A 16985-nucleotide genomic window follows, 5' to 3' on the forward strand; every position below is an offset into this window, starting at 1 on the left:
CGTCACAGCGCCGTCGCTGGCTGGAAGTGTACGCAGTAAAATGCTCTATGAAGCTGGAAAACGAATAATGTGCCTAAATATAACAGGATTTTCGCCTTTAACTATGAAAATGTTAATGAAATATGATTTAAACTTTGTTTAAAAAAATTATGACGAATTATACTACCCATAATCCATAAGGACAGCTCAATTTGTTTATCATGCTTATAATAATAGTCTATAAATTCATAGTGCATATTTCACATTTTATTTATTTATTTTGTTAATATTGCACATTTTATATATCGTCGTTTTTTAAATTCGGTTACGTCATTCCCAGTGCTTCATGGGCAGTGTAGTTCATTTGCTCATAAAAGACGCAACGTACACAGTCTTGTGCCTTTATCTTCTTCTTCAATTGTCAAATGCTGAGTTTCTTTAAACCAATGTTTGAAATAGTATTCGTCTCATACCTGGGTAGTTTGGTTCAAGGCTTAAAACGTATTATTGAGGAGTTTTAGAGAAAATAGATGGGATACTTCCAGAATATGAAAAAGTGGGCGGCGAGTGTTGCGTTCACGACATGTGCGCGCACGCGCATTCGAAGAATATTCTGGACAAATGACAAGAATCCGTGGAAACGTCTTCCGGCTGCTTGTTGCAAGATTTACATTGCCTGTCATTCATTGTTAAATCTGAGTAAAGCATATTTTTAATGTGAATATTTGCAATGCAGGCTCTCACACCTCACGTGTACTGGGCACAGCGGCATGGGGAGATATACCTGCGAGTGGAGATCAGTGATGCACAGGTAAGAAAACTTGCTTTGGGACAATTATAACAGGCAATTTGTTTTTATCTTCTTTTTTCTTTTCGCATTTATTGCATATAATATGTATGGAAATCCAGGTTGTAGATTATAGAAATAATAAAACAGGATGGCGTTATGTTGATATTCTTTTGAATAACAGCACCTTCTGTAGATCTGATGACAGGGCTTGCATCAAGCCTAGATCTCAGAAAATAAAGATGAAGATTACGGAAAGGGAGATCAGGACTTGATCCTAGTGGACCACTAGCCATCTGGCCCAGTTACAATGGCAGGACATGTTTTATTTACAATTCAGTTTCTGACACAGGAGAAGCAACTTCCCCCTCATTGCTTTCTCAGGGCTGGATAAAGCATGCATGTTTGACCTGTCCTATCATTAAGGTAATGAGAGAGAATAGCATTTTGTAACTGAGAGCTCTGGAACAAAGGTGGTATTGCTGTGGTGTACTAATAGGGTTGCTATGACGTCCCTTTATGCAAATAAATTTGTGTTTGTTACATGTTAGAAAGCTATTACATTGTTTTCTCTTAGTATGTCTCCATATAACTAAGAACAGCAAAATAAAAGTATAACATTTGCCAAAATAGAGATACTCTTTTTAATTGGCCAGAATTAACACAAGCCCCAAGAATCAGTGGTTCTCAACCTTTTTTACTCTAATTGTCCAGTTGATTGTTATTTACTGTATAATAATAAAATAATCTACCTGATAAAATTAAAGCTTGGCATAACTAGAAAAATGCATATTTATAAAAATGCCAATGGAATTATAAATGACACTTTTTCAAAAAAAAAAAAAAAAAAGTTGTTGAGGGGTGAAGTAAAATAATAAATATTTTAATTTTTAGTAGTTTTAGCTTATTTTAGCTCTTGGTTGAGAACCACGTCTATAAACATTAGTACCGAAGAGAATCTTATTGGAACCTCAGTTATTAACAGCAGAGTTCCCCAGATCAAGGAAAACTTGCAATACCAGGCCTGTAAAATATAAAAATCAGCATGATTATGTTAGTCTCCTGGTTGAGAGTCATTTGTACACCAAGTGCAAACGTTTAAATCTATTCTTTTAAAATATTGTGATCACTATAAAATTATTTTAAAAATAGTTTTCCAGTAATTATGAACGGCTGGAAAATTCATGGAAAGTCAATAATCAGAAAGTGTGGGAAGCCTGAAATACATCATTACTCCAGTCTTCAGTGTCACATGATCCTTCAGAAATCATTCTAATATGCTGATTTGCTACTCAGTTATTATCAATGTTGAAAACAGTTGTGTCGCTTAATATTTTTTTGGAACCTGTGATACTTTTTTCAGGATTCATTGATGAGTAAAATGTTAAAAAGAATAGCATTTATTCAAAATATAAATCTTTTCTAACAATATAAATCTTTACTATCAATTTTTATCAATTTAACACATCCGTGCTGAATAAAAGTATTAATTTCTTTCAAAAAAGAAAAAAAAAATACTGACCCAAAACTTTTGAACCGTAGTGTATATTGTTACAAAAGATTTCTATTTTAAATAAATGCTGATATTTTAACTTTTTATTCATCAAAGAATCCTGAAAAAGTATCACAGGTTATAAAATAATATTAAGCAGCACAACTGTTTCCAACATTGATAATAAATCAGCATATTACAATGATTTCTGAAGGATCATGTGACACTGAAGACTGGAGTAATGATGCTGAAAATTCAGATTTGATCACAAGAATAAATTATATTTTAAAGTATATTAAAATAGAAAACCATAATTTTAAATTGTAATAATATTACACAATTTTATTGTTTCTTCTGTATTTATTATGAAACAAATGCAGCCTTAATGATCATAAGAGACTTCGTTCAAAAACATTAAAAATAGTAATCTTTCCAAACTTTTGACTGGTAGTGTATATATTAAAAATGTAAGAAAAATGTTATATTTATATATAAAATATCATATTTAAATATAATATAAATTATTTATTTATATATATATATATATATATAATTTATACCACACACATATATATATATATATGTGTATACATATATTGGGTGAATTTAGGTTGATTCGGACACTTTTTCCTGGTCATCTCAATGGCAAAAAGTGTCCCAATCAACATGAATTCACCCTACATAATAATTATACACAGAACACACACATATATTACATGTAAACAGACTTTTATTTTGGACACGATTACTCACGATTCATTGTTGAACAGCCCTGTGAATGTATTTATATTATGCAAACCATTCAATACTGATACATAATTGCACCATGCATCAAACATATTTTAATATGTAGTTATGAAATAATCATAACTACATATTAAAATATGTTTGATGCATGGTGCATTTGAAGGCATTGTACTGGTATAACAGGCAGTGGGAGGAGGAGCTTGAAACTTCTCACTTCTTTTTTTTTTTCATCCTGTCTCTTATCACAGAATCTCAATATTGGTGTAGAAGAGAACATCCTTCACTTCAGAGGTACATCTCACAACGAACCATCAGCTGGAAACTCTTTCTGTTCAGTTGTGTGACTTCTGTTTATTCTGCTCTTTTCGAGGTCAAGGGCATGGAGCGAAGGGAGAAAATGAATACGAATTCAGCTTGGAATTCCTAAAACCGGTTAAGCCTGAGGTAACAGCCATCTTCATTTAGACTGTCGTGAGAAAGTGCAAAAAAAAAAAAAAAGTGCAGTGAAGATTTGCTTTGGTTTATGTTGGCACCACATGAAAATGTTTGTGTGCACAGGTGAAGCACAAATCCACCCAGCGGCAGGTGAATATCACGGTAAAGAAGCAGGAACACGTCTGGTGGGACCGGCTCACTAAGCAGGAGAGGAAGCCTCTGTTTCTAGCACCCGATTTTGACCGCTGGCTGGATGAGTCAGATGCAGAAATGGAGCTCAGAGAGAAGGTAAAGAGGTTTACTATTAACCAAAAGTGTCAATTATTTAAGTTCTACTTGAGGAGCTTTACTGAAGTGCACTATCTGATGTGTTAAACTGATGTTTTCTGTTCACAGGAAGAGAAAATAAACAAAGTCAGCATTGAGTCAAGGGTTCGTAAGGACCGTGAGTATATTTTTCATTCTACGAGTGTAAAGTAAACACATTGGGTCAGCTTACCAAATAATAACCGTGCATTCATAACTCCTTTTTATGCAGCTTATCTCGGCTTGAAAAAAGGTTTTCTTTTTATGTACAACTTGGTCCAGTTCCTCGGTTATTCCTGGATCTTTGTCAACATGACTGTACGTCTGTTCATACTTGGGCAAGGTTAGTCTCTTTTTTTTAGTTTTATTTTGCAAGCAGATTAAAGATGCATTTCTGTTTGTCACTGTCAGGAAATGCATTTCATTTGAATTTTTCTGAGAAGGCCTGCAGGTCTGTTATGCAAATGTCTGTATATACTGTGTGTATATATAGAAAGAGCATCTCATTGCAAAACAAGTGATACAGAGTCAGTTCCACAAAATGCAGTTTGTTTGGTTAGTGCAAAGCGGTTATTGAAGTGTGAAAACCATCTCGGAGTTCAGTATGGTCCTTACTGTTTTTGTCAACCCAACAGATTCTTTCTACGATACATTTCATACCATTGCTGATGTGATGTACTTCTGTCAGATGCTGGCAATAATGGAAGTTATCAATCCTGCTGTGGGGTTGGTTAAGACTGGAGTCATACCTGCTTTCATTCAGGTATGCCTGGTGCATGCCATGCTTTAAAGGGTTAGTTCACCCAAAAATGAAAATCTCACCCTCATGATGTTCCAAACCTTCGTTTCATCTTAGGAACACAAATTAAGATATTTTTGATGAAATCCAAGAGGGGTTTTTTTATCCCCAAAAGAAAGCAATGTAACTACTGTCATTCAAGGTCCAGGAAAGTACTAAAGACATAGTTAAAATAGTCAACGTGTTAATAGTCAATTTGTGTTCTGAAGATGAATGAAGGTCTTACGGGTTTGGAACGACATGAGGGTGAGTAATTAATGACAGAAATTTCATTTTTGGGTGAAATAAGCCTTTAAGAGCCATTTAATTGCACTTCATTTTACACTGTTTTGAATATTAACTTTCATGACCGTGAGAAGCATATGAATTTCTCTCTTTAAAGGTGATGGGAAGGAACTTCATCCTTTTTGTCATATTTGGTAGCTTAGAGGATATGCAGAACAAGCCAGTGGTCTTCTTTGTCTTCTATCTGTGGAGTACGATTGAGATATTCAGGTAATTATGTGAATTATTTAAATTAGCATGTTACATGTGTGATCTTATCGAATCATGTTTAATAAGAGCAGTTACTGCTAGTGGTGAGGAGTTGGTGCCATGGTGTCCTTATCTGCAGGATATCCTCTTCTGTGTATTGTAGGCCAGATGATGCTAATGTTTCAACTTCCTATAGGCAGTCTTTAGTTTGTTAAAGTAAAGTAAATTAGAACTTAAAGGTGCCCTCGAATGAAAAATTGAATTTATCTTGGCATTGTTAAATAACAAGAGTTCAGTACATGGAAATGACATACAGTGAGTCTCAAACTCCATTGTTTCCTCCTTCTTATATAAATCTAATTTGTTTAAACGACCTCTGAAGAACAGGCGAATCTCAACATAACACCGACTGTTACGTAACAGTCGGGGTGTACGCCCCCAATATTTGCATATGCCAGCCCACGTTTCCAACATTATAAAAGGCATTAGACAAGGGCAGCCAGTATTAACGTCTGGATGTGCACAACCAAATCATCAGACTAGGTAAGCAAGCAAGAACAATAGCGAAAAATGGCAGATGGAGCAATAATAACTGACATGATCCATGATATCATGATATTTTTAGTGATATTTGTAAACTGTCTTTCTAAATGTTTCGTTAGCATGTTGCTAATGTACTGTTAAATGTGGTTAAAGTTACCATCGGTTATTACTGTATTCACGGAGACAAGAGAGCCGTCGCTATTTTCATTTTTAAATACTTGCAGTCTGTATAATTCATAAACACAACTTCATTCTTTATAAATCTCTCAACCGAGTAGCATTAGCCGTTAGCCACGGAGCACTATCAAACTCATTCAAAATCAGAAGTAAACAATATAACAGTATACAATACTCACATAATCCGACGCATGCATGACGAACACTTTGTAAAGATCCATTTTGAGGGTTATATTAGCTGTGTAAACTTTGTTAAGGCACTGTTTAAGGCAAGCGCAAGCTCTGTGGGCGTGGACCACGGGATTTAAAGGGGCCGCAGCATAAAATCGGCACATTTATAATGATGCCCCAAAATAGGCAGTTAAAAAAATTAATAAAAAAAAATCTATGGGGTATTTTCATCTGAAACTTCACAGACACATTCAGGGGACACCTTAGACTTATATTACATCTTTTAAAAACATAATCTAGGGCACCTTTAAATCATTGTTACAGAATACAAACTCTATTAGAAAGACGTTTACCGGTATATCCTTTTGAGCTGCCTTGGTATTTGAGGCAAATGGTTTTAGTTTGGTCTTTGCTCTTTCAGAAGTGATGACGTGTGTGTGGTTTCTGTACAGCCCACAGTGTTTCTACACTTCTTCTGGTGTTGCGATAAAACAAGTAGTTTTCTTCCTGTGGGCTCACACAACACATCACTACGAGACACACATCCGTGTACCAGTAGTAAAATGTCGCAGTCGTTACATCAAAATGGATTTAGAAGCAATGTAACTAGTTCATATGACAACATATAAATGAGAATACATATCTGCAGCAGTTTTGAATGTTATAAATTCAGCCTTCGTGAGCATAAGAGACTTTTTTCAAAAACATTAAAATAATTTTACCAAATCCAAACAGTAGTGTATATTGAGCCCTAAAGCTTGGTCCTCCAAGCAACCTTTTGTTGGATAAAATGAATATATCTGATCCTACTTTTGTAAAAATGACCCATAGGTATCCTTTCTACATGCTGGCCTGCATTGATACTGAATGGAAGTTGTTGACTTGGTTGAGATACACCATATGGATGCCGCTGTACCCTCTTGGAGTTCTAGCTGAAGGTATGCGTATCTGTAGACTAGCCCCTATCATAAGGACAAATCATGATGGTTTGTTCATGAAATGGAGAGAACTGACAGCTTTTCTTATGTTGTGATCAGCTGTGGCAGTTATCCAGTCCATCCCAATCTTTGACGAAACCAAACTCCTCAGTATTCCTCTGCCTAAAGCTATCGGCATCTCTCTCAGCTTTTCCTACATCCTGCAGCTCTACCTGGTGCTCATGTTTCTGGGTAAGGTCCACAAAATACGTACTACAAATGAAACTAGGGTTCTCGCAACGTTTGACCAATGTATTTCCATCACTTGCCCTGTTTGCTTGTGATTACTACAGTAGAAGAGGATTGTTAAAAATCATTTCATAGCTAGAATTGTAGAGCTAAGCATAAATTGCCATTACATTTTCAAAACATTGTATTAAATTGTTTGCAATTTCAGGCCTCTTCATCAACTTCCGCCACCTCTTCAAGCAGAGAAGGAGACGGTTTCGCACAAAAAAGAGGAAAGCCAACTGAGGGGAAGAGGACGCCACATGCTTCATTCTCCTCCTGTATCCCTCTTTTCTTCGATTTCATTTGCTGCCTCCATTTTCTCTCTTTATATTTGCCCTGTATCTCAGAGAAGTCATTACTGAAGGCAAAACTATCTCTCTTCTTTCAGCCACCAACTCAAGTGCATTTACTTTCTACATACTGAAATATTAAAGGTGACCATGACTTAGCCGTAGAGGATGTAAATGATTCTAAAGCACTAGAGAGGGAAACAGATCTTAATAAGATAATTCTAACCAGGACCATGAAGGTATTTATACATTTCATCTATATGCAGTATGTTTGAAGTTTAGTGGTTTGTGTGTTTGATGTTATAGATTAGATGTGTGACCGGCTTACTAGACTGTCATTCCCTGAGATGTGTTGTAATAGTCATTTCTCTGGCACAAAGTACTGCTAACAACGAGACGGACCATGAACCTCAGGGAAAACCTTGTAAAACATTCAAGTCACATGGAAAGAGCCAATTCAGTGTCATTAGATGTGGGATCTGGACATGAATGTGTAAATGCAACTGAAAATATTTAATTAAATTTCAGTGAAACAAAAAATCCATTTTCAGATGACTATCATTAAGCATAAACTAGACAGTTTTCTATTAGTCAATGTTAGAAAAAATATATTTACACAAACAGTTACTGGCCTGAAAATAGATTCCAAAGCCTCTAAATGCATTTTCAAAACAGCAAACCCAACCTTTGCGGCACTACTAAAACATTTAAAATGCCACATTTGTGTGATCCTGATACAGTAACCCATTTTCCTTGGATGAACATTACACATTGAGCAGAGTTTTTAGATAAAGGTACATTCCTTTATAACTGATCTGGTAGTTGTCCTTTGAGTATTGTTCCTCCATCCTCTATATTCTCTCGGCTCCTCCTCCCCCTGAGAAATCAGTGAGCATGGGGGTGATGTTATGTTCGAAGGCCGCGTATTTAGAGTCTCCACTACTGGCCAGTTTAAGCTGCTGGGCAGCATGTGACAACTGGAAGGCGGCATCAGGGTGGGCGGAGTCAGGCAGCAGAGTGCACTCTCTCTCCAGAAGTTCAGCCACACTCTTCAGAAGCTCCCAGAAACCAAAGGCGAGAGCGGCCTTCCGAAGACGGTTCAATTCCTGCAATGATGAAAATATAAATGTCACACAAAAAAGTATTTTAATTAAAAGGGTCATATACCGGCCCATGATATTAAATTTTATATATATATATATATATATATATATATATATATATATATATATATATATATATATATATATATATATATATATATATATAATTTAAAAATATCTATTTTAAATAAAAGGGTCATATATCAGTCATATGTCATATATCCCATGATACTCTTAATTTTTTTATATTTATACAGTACAGTCCAAAAGTTTGGAACCACTAAGATTTTTAATGTTTTTAAAAGAAGTTTCGTCTGCTCACCAAGGCTACATTTATTTAATTAAAAATACAGTAAAAAACAGTAATATTGTGAAATATTATTACAATTTAAAATAACTGTTTTCTATTTGAATATATTTCACAAAGTAATTTATTCCTGTGATGGCAAAGCTGAATTTTCAGCATCATTACTCCAGTCTTCAGTGTCACATGATCCTTCAGAAATCATTCTAATATGCTGATCTGCTGCTCAAGAAACATTTAATGTGTACAATTGTACAAAATATTTGTGTACAATATTTTTTTTCAGGATTATTTGATGAATAGAAAGTTCAAAAGAACAGTGTTTATCTGAAATCTAATCTTTTGTAACATTATAAATGTCTTTACTGCCACTTTTGATTGATTTAATGCATCCTTGCTGAATAAAAGTATTAATTTCTTTAATTTCTTTTCAAAAAAAAAAAAATAAAAATTCTTACTGACCCCAGACTTTTGAACGGTAGTGTATAATGCTACAGAAGCTTTGTATTTCAGATAAATTCTGTTCTTTTGAACTTTCTATTCATCAAGGAATCCTGAAAAAAAAAAAGTACACAACTGTTTTCAACATTGAAAATAATCATAAATGTTTATTGAGCAGCAAATCATCATATTAGAATGATTTCTGAAGGATCATGTGACACTGAAGACTGGAGTAACGATTCTGAAAATTCAGCTTTGCATCACAGGAATAAATTACTTTGTCAAATATATTTAAATAGTACACAGTTATTTTAAATTGTAATAATATTTCACAATATTACTGTTTTTTACTGTATTTTTAATTAAATAAATGTAGCCTTGGTGAGCAGACGAAACTTCTTTTAAAAACATTAAAAATCTTAGTGGTTCCAAACTTTTGGACTGTACTGTATATTATACATTCAATTGATAAAAAAAATTAAATCATAATAATTACATATATATACACATATATTCATATACCCACCTTATAGAATGTTTGTGTTTTTTCTGGCAACTTCCTTGCATTACGGAGAATTTTCTGTACATCTGTCTGTAAGTGTGATTATTAAAAACTTTAGTTATGATGACATTTAATCAGTGTCCTGTCAGATGTTTGTAGTGTAGTGTTTGGACGTATACCTGCAGTCCACTGGCTTTAATCCAGACAGTAACATTCTGAGCATAGCTTCTCTTGTTTTTCGGCTGTATGGGAAAAGGACTTTTACTGTCATCTTCACCATAGGGATTTTCAGCTGCATCTGTATGTCACGCAAACAAAGAATCATAGTGAATAGTTATTTATACCGTTGGCCAGTAAGCAAAACCTTATGCAAAACAAGGAGCAAATGTTTTTTATCTGTATGAGAACACCTCTACTCTCAGAAGGAAGCAAAGCATGTGAGAGGAAAATAAATATTTAATCATGCAAATGTGTGGTTCTACCGTTATCCCTGACCCTTGTGTGTTTACCTGCAGGTTTCCTAACTGAACTCGGTGAACTGTCTAGGTTATATCTTTTGTTTCAGTGTTTTAATTATTAACTACTTGCACACACTGCGTAATGCAATACAATGAAGTTCATTTTTATTTCATTTTAACTGGCCTATTAAGTGTGGCTTTTACATAAAAACACTGAGCAAAAACTTGCTACCTGAGGCAGGTCCAAGCTGTGATATTCTGCCCAACCAGGGCAGAGGCTCTGAGCCAAACTCAAAGAGTGACATCATTAGATTGGACTTCTTCTTACTGTCTGCCTGGGAATAAAGCATTCCGAACCAGTCTGGCCTGATAGAGGAAAATTCAATTATAGACAAAGAAAACTTTTATTTCAGAATAACTAGATCATTTATTTCAAATATGTTGGTATTGAAAATAAATTCCTCTCATCTGACAGTGCAATTTACTAAAAGCAAGTTAAAAAAAAAAGTTGGAATGCTTATGAGAAGGCAGAGGCGTATTTTTATATTGCTCCTCACCCTAGTTGTACAAGTGCCACCATGCCCTCCACCTTTAGGCTGCCATGTAGAAGAACGCAGAAGTTTGGGCTTTTGCCAGCCATCTGATTTGTGGAGGTCTCTTCCTCTGTCTCATCAGAGGTCCCTGTACCCATCTCATCCCCCTCTGTCAATCAAAAGAACATATCTATATATATATATATATATATATAAGGGGAAATAAGATGCCTTTAAACTATATAGAGCAGATATCTTCAACCTCGGTCCTGGAGGGCCGCTGTCCTGCAGAGTTTAGCTCCAACCAGCTCCAACACACCTGCTTGAAAGTTTCTTGTATGCCTAGTGAGACCTTGATTAGCTGGTTCAGGTCTGTTTAATTGGGGTTGGAGCTAAACTTTGCAAGACAGCGGCACTCCAGGACCGAGTTTGGAGACCTCTGATATAGAGGGTACGCATGTGACGTCATGACGAGTGGCAGCATTGGTTTTCAGCGTGAATGCTGCAAAAAAAACATGCAAAACACATCTAAAATGGGAAAGAGCTGTTCGACTGACTGCACAGATAGATTTGACAAGAAATCTGAGGTATATTTTTTACAGACTGCCGAAAGCTACAGAAAAGAGAAGCAAACGCATCGCTGCAATTCACAGAAACAACTGGACTCCAGGCAGTGAAACGTGGATTTGCATTTATTATTTTGTGCCAATATGTTGAATTTCGAGGTAAAATTATACCCTATATATTGAATTGTTATATATTGTATTGACAACTCATCAATTAAATATTTACCATCTTATATTCTGCATAATTGGATGTTTTTCAATAAACACTGACAAAAACTATAGGGCTGGAGGATATATATAACATTAAATGTAAGTGATCCCCCAGATTTAGACCTACCTATATTGTATTTATATAAAACATTCACAGGCAAATTTGCTTTATGTATTTCCCCCGTGTCGAAATCAAGGACATGTCAGGAGAAACAATTCCTGGCTGCATGTCAGTATCCATGGATCACTGGATCTTTGGTAAGTTGAGAGGAACACTATATCAAGTCCAACCTTTAGTTTAAACCGATAATCGTTTCTTTTACTCGCATTATCGCAGTTTCCCCTATTAAATCTAGTCATGGAGCAGGCTCTTTTGCCACTCAGTCCGGCTGAGGGGGGCGTGTTCAGGTGGTAAAGTGACGTCAATGCATACCCTCTATTTAAAATAAGACAAAACCAACTTTAAAATAAGTTAAAACACTAAAAATAAAGATGTTAAGCTGACATTGTATTTCTCATTTTATTTGATCCCTCAACAACTGTCATTTTTATTTATGAACCAAGATTCTCACAGTTTTGGAAAACCTAGATATACAAGGAAATTAATTTCTAGACCTGGAAAAGTCATGGAAAAATTTATAAAATCTTAAAAAGTCATGTAAATGTTTTATAATTAATTTATGTAAAATATTTTATTGGGTATAAATTGCTATTTGTGAGTAAAATAGTAATAATTAATATAATCACAAACAACGAGAAGTCAAATTCATTGGTAATAAAAAGTGCCAAATGATTTAGAACATTCAGTTATGGAAACTTCTTTGTTAATTATTAATCATTTTAATTATACTGACCTTTGTTCACAGCGATGGGCAGGACCAAGTGCCTGGATAAAACCGGAGGGCTGGAGATGTCTCCAATCTCAATAAAACCTACAATCTCCAAGTCTATATATAACACAACAAGGTAACATAACTATTATGCGCAATTTCTTCAGATTTCTTATTATCTAGAATCTTAACAAATAAAAATATCATTTATTTATTTACATTTATTGTGTGCTAAATGCCTTAAACATAAATTATATACAGTAAACCTGCTTACATAAAATGCTTTAGTGATTAGTCATGAGAAAATGGCATTTAAAAACAAAACTTGAATAATTAAATGCTTACATTACAACAGAACATGATCATTTCATTAGATTCTCTGCTCATACCTGTTTGCACTGTTTTGGGCAAGGGATCCACTTCATCATCTATAATCACTGGCTCTGGCCTGGGAAAGACCTGCACATCAGAAGTCAGGTTCCCACAGCGCAGCACCGCGTGGAAGGGAGAGTACGCCTGGTCAATCAGCTTACTGCCAACACAAACATGCAGTGATGCTGTTAATCACAAAATGTAGCCTAACAACAATATGCACTAGTAAAAAAAATTAACTTAGTAGTATTTATGCACAAAGTAACAACATTACTCACCCAAACATAGACTGGACACTTTTAAGGCAAAGGGGTCCCTCCATAGTGTATATCTGACCCTCCCACCATTCAAATTAATCAGATGCTCTAAGTTATCCATACCATCCGTAGCTTGGAGCTTCAGGGGGACATGAAAACAACATAAAAGGAAAATATTATTTCATTAGTATCTTTTTAAAATGGAAATTATAAAAATAAAAACTAATTAAAAATATTAAATGTAGGGTAGTTTTTCATAAACACTTTTTTGTTATACTGGTTAAAACACTCTTCACATCCTGACAGCAATTAATAAAAGAAGTGGTCTAAATATTTAAAAAATGTACATATATCTTGTGTGGTGGAAGTCTCAGGACCAAAAAATGTTCGTCCAATCATTGCATTTGGTCCGAATGCAATGATAGGGTGTCCTACCTACATGTCAACTTGTGTATTTTCGTCTTCAAACCAAAATTGGGTCTTCATTTTCGACTACCTCTGAAAGTGGTTAAAAATGGACAAGCTCAAAACGATTTAGACCCAGTTTACACCTGTATTGCGCGTCATCCACTTATGATCTGATTGACCAAAATGCATCTTAATACCAGGTGTAAACAGGCCTAAGTTGTTTATGTTCATTATTATTGTAATGTTATGTGCTTTGAGACATGAGGTAATTTAACGCCATCTCATGACAGACTCTGCTCTGGATGTGTGTGCGTTCATGTTGTTTGGAGGAGGCGTGGCTTGGAGAGCGCTCTAAAGGGAGGAGGTGGGATCTTATGATTTCAAAGCTAGCTAGCCTCTCTGAAATTACCTACCCTACCTTTAATAAAAACTATAATAGTATCTCAATGACACTAAAATAACACTGGTAAGGATACAGTGAAAACAGACTGAAGTACCTCCTCTGCATTGGCAATGCACATGATATAGAGTTTGGAAGGGAATGGGAAAGGAAGTGGGAATTTCTTGTCCTCCACACGTTGTTTCACTGTTTGCAGGGAGTGACGCAAAGATCCACGACCAATGCCCAGTGCACCATCAGTAACCAGCACCACCTACAGGACACCATAAAAACAACTTAAACACTGATCAACAACATAAATACAGTCAAAACAACAAATTTAGCATTATATTTAAAATATATTGTCAGTAGAAAAATTAAATGGGACAATTACTCTACTGTATATTAAAAAACTGAATGTGTTTAATGTTTAGACACCATTCTAAAGCGGTAATGTGTACCACTACCATGATACTCTACCAACCAATATAAAGAATCATTCCTATTCATTTACTTAACAGATCAACTGGTACAGAGCTGAGACATCTTGTCCCATAACATGAACTACTTTAATCAGTACATATATTGCCATTGGCAGCTATTTTACAATACACTGCCACCAGCTATTTTGAAAATGTACATTACATTTATATCCTCAACTTTTTTTGCATATACTACACTGTATTGTACATTACATAAAATATTTTACATAACACTGTGTATTTCATACTGTATTTATTCTGGTCATAATTGTTATTCCAATATGTACACTAGTGGTCAGTGTACACTAGTTTGTAGTTTTGATGAATAGAAAGTTTAAAAGAACACCATATTTATTTTGCTTTTTGTTTTTTTAATCTTGCTTACCATACACTTTTGAATGACAGTGTATCATGGTTTCCACAAAAATATGTTTGTTTGTAAAAATGTTTCAACATTGATAATAGTTAGAAATGTTTCTTGAGCACCAAATCAGCATATTACAATGATTTGATTTCTGAAAGATCGTGTGACACTGACGACTGGAGTAATGATGCTGAAAATTCAGCTTTGCCATCTCAGGAATGATATTTTAAAATATATTAAAATACAAACAGTTATTTTAAATGTTAATATTACTGTTTTTACTTTATTTTTAATCAAATAAATGCAGCCTTGGTGTACATAAGAGACTTCTTTAAAACATTGAAAAATCTTTATTATTGCAAACTTTTAACTGGTAGTGTATATGCAAGTGTATATGCATGATTCACATATTGCATTGTCTATAATATAATAGTATTTTTAATAATTTGATGGGGTTTTTTTTGTTTGTTTTTTTTACCTGGCATGGGCAAGAGGTTCCCCACTCCTGCTGTACTATATTACTAACACCTTGTAATGCAGCCTCCAGGCAGGTTTTATCATAGTCTTCAAGGTTGTTCAAGGCTTCCTGCAAAGCATTGAATGAAAGATATCAATAAGACCTATCAGATCATTAGGGCTCTGAAGATTATATTTTATGAGGACAGCACGACACCATGTCTGCTTTTACCTGCAGAGTATTGTAGTCTCTGGTGAATGGCACCAGAAGCTCCCAGAGCGATGAGAAGGCGACAAATGAAGTGAACTCCATCCTGTAGTTTGTGGCCATGTGTTCAAACAGCATGGTCAGTCCATGAACTGCCAGGTTCTTTCTCTGAAACTCTTCACTGCCCTCCACTGACACCGGTCGTGTCATGGACAGCGACGAGTCCATAAGAACCACAGTGGGCATGTTTGCAAACTCTTCTCTTTACACTTTGATAAACAGCTATGAATGAACGCCTGGGATATCGGTGTAAAAACTGTTATGGCTACACTTAACAGCTTAAACCAGACTAAGATGATGCTGATTTCAACTGGTCTAGCAAGTCCCCCAGCTTACAGTATCTAAAACCCCTCTAAAACCAGCCAACAGAGGCGCCTTACAAGGCTGGGAGACCAACTAAGATACTTTTTAAAATAATTTTCCTGTGTAACAGAGCAACCAAAAAAATAAAGTCTGTTGAGTGTTACTACGTCCAGCCAAACGTTCGCAGTTTAAATATAACCGGAAAAAACATCAAATGACCATAAAAGCCATATATCGTTCATATTTCCGAATACAGCTCATAGGTATGCATAACAATTTTTGCATATTTCAATAAAATGTTACAATTTTACCCATCGCTAAAAATCCATCTTCCTAACCAAGTGTGCACCCTGATAAGCGGACCGTCTGGAAACAAAAGAAACCTGCCAACTCGTTCCTAGCAAAGAACGCGCGCGAGAAAGGGATTTTAAAAAGTTGTATCCTAAAATAAACTCTCCAAGAATAAAGAAGAAAAAATAACTAAAAGTTCAAGAGATAGCCTATACAGAAACCTACAAATCTAGGATCATGCAGTGGACTAAAACGGTTAAAAATCTATTTAAAATCTAATTGTGGGTTAATTTAATGCTAATCTGTAATCCATAATCCATAACCGTAATTATGTAATAATACAACATTCTCAAAAAGTTGATTTAGACTTTAGTTTGTATTTTTAATTAACCAATTTTCATGCATATTCACTTTTTACAATTATGAATGAGACGTATATCAGCAAAATAATTGGGATAAAATGGTTCAAGACGTAATGAGAGTGTGGGGAGAGAGTACATCTAATCCTCTTAACAGACTTCAGGTATTAGGTATTGTGCTGATCCACGCTGAAGAGCTGTCCTGCGGTGCGTCCTGCTTGACCTATAGCAGCGCTCACAGCATCCGTGCCTTTCCCTACAGCCCAGCTGTGAGACAGCAGCGCCCAACTCACCGCCGCGAGCATCGTCTTTCAACCGGTAGGTTTCTTTAGCGTGTTCTGAATTATTTCTTACATGAGAGCAGAGGAAGTTTTAATATACGTTTCTTTGTTAATATAGTTCATTTATCCATTTTAGTATTTTATATAGCCCAATGCTGATATAAAAATAGCCTACCTGCTGCCACCAAACAGTCACATTTTATATTTCAGTGTTTATGCTAATATGTTTACAAAATACTTAATGTTTCATTGTTTTTATGCTGCTACTTGCAATGACAGTGAACGGTTGACAGAAACTTTAATAGGAAAGAAACGGATATTTTCCATGCTGTGTTTGTTCAGACTGAAATGTTAAAGAAATGTTTTTCTTATGTATTAATTTAGAAGCAGTGTCGTTTTTTTTACTGTTA

General features: G+C 35.1%; 2 protein-coding genes across 2 annotated transcripts; one reads left to right on the plus strand and one right to left on the minus strand.

Annotated features, from left to right (window-relative positions):
• Window positions 1-573: 573 nt before the first annotated feature.
• On the plus strand, window positions 574-7948 carry hacd3 (3-hydroxyacyl-CoA dehydratase 3). The gene is made up of 11 exons (XM_048168675.1): window positions 574-790; window positions 3254-3296; window positions 3376-3449; window positions 3564-3728; window positions 3837-3885; window positions 3979-4089; window positions 4382-4509; window positions 4928-5040; window positions 6742-6848; window positions 6948-7079; window positions 7285-7948. Exons 1-11 carry the CDS (start codon window positions 710-712, stop codon window positions 7359-7361), a joined length of 1080 nt encoding a protein of 359 aa, XP_048024632.1. The 5' UTR covers window positions 574-709; the 3' UTR covers window positions 7362-7948.
• On the minus strand, window positions 7901-16031 carry ints14 (integrator complex subunit 14). Its single transcript, XM_048168674.1, is given in 12 exon segments — window positions 7901-8514; window positions 9783-9848; window positions 9938-10056; window positions 10449-10582; window positions 10774-10918; window positions 12380-12472; window positions 12745-12887; window positions 13006-13066; window positions 13069-13123; window positions 13890-14045; window positions 15096-15203; window positions 15306-16031. Coding segments are annotated over 12 exon segments (1557 nt in total). The 5' UTR covers window positions 15528-16031; the 3' UTR covers window positions 7901-8259.
• Between the last annotated feature and the right edge of the window lie 954 nt (window positions 16032-16985).

This window comes from Megalobrama amblycephala, linkage group LG19 (assembly GCF_018812025.1).
Source record: "Megalobrama amblycephala isolate DHTTF-2021 linkage group LG19, ASM1881202v1, whole genome shotgun sequence".
In the NCBI taxonomy this organism is placed as follows: Eukaryota; Metazoa; Chordata; class Actinopteri; order Cypriniformes; family Xenocyprididae; genus Megalobrama; species Megalobrama amblycephala.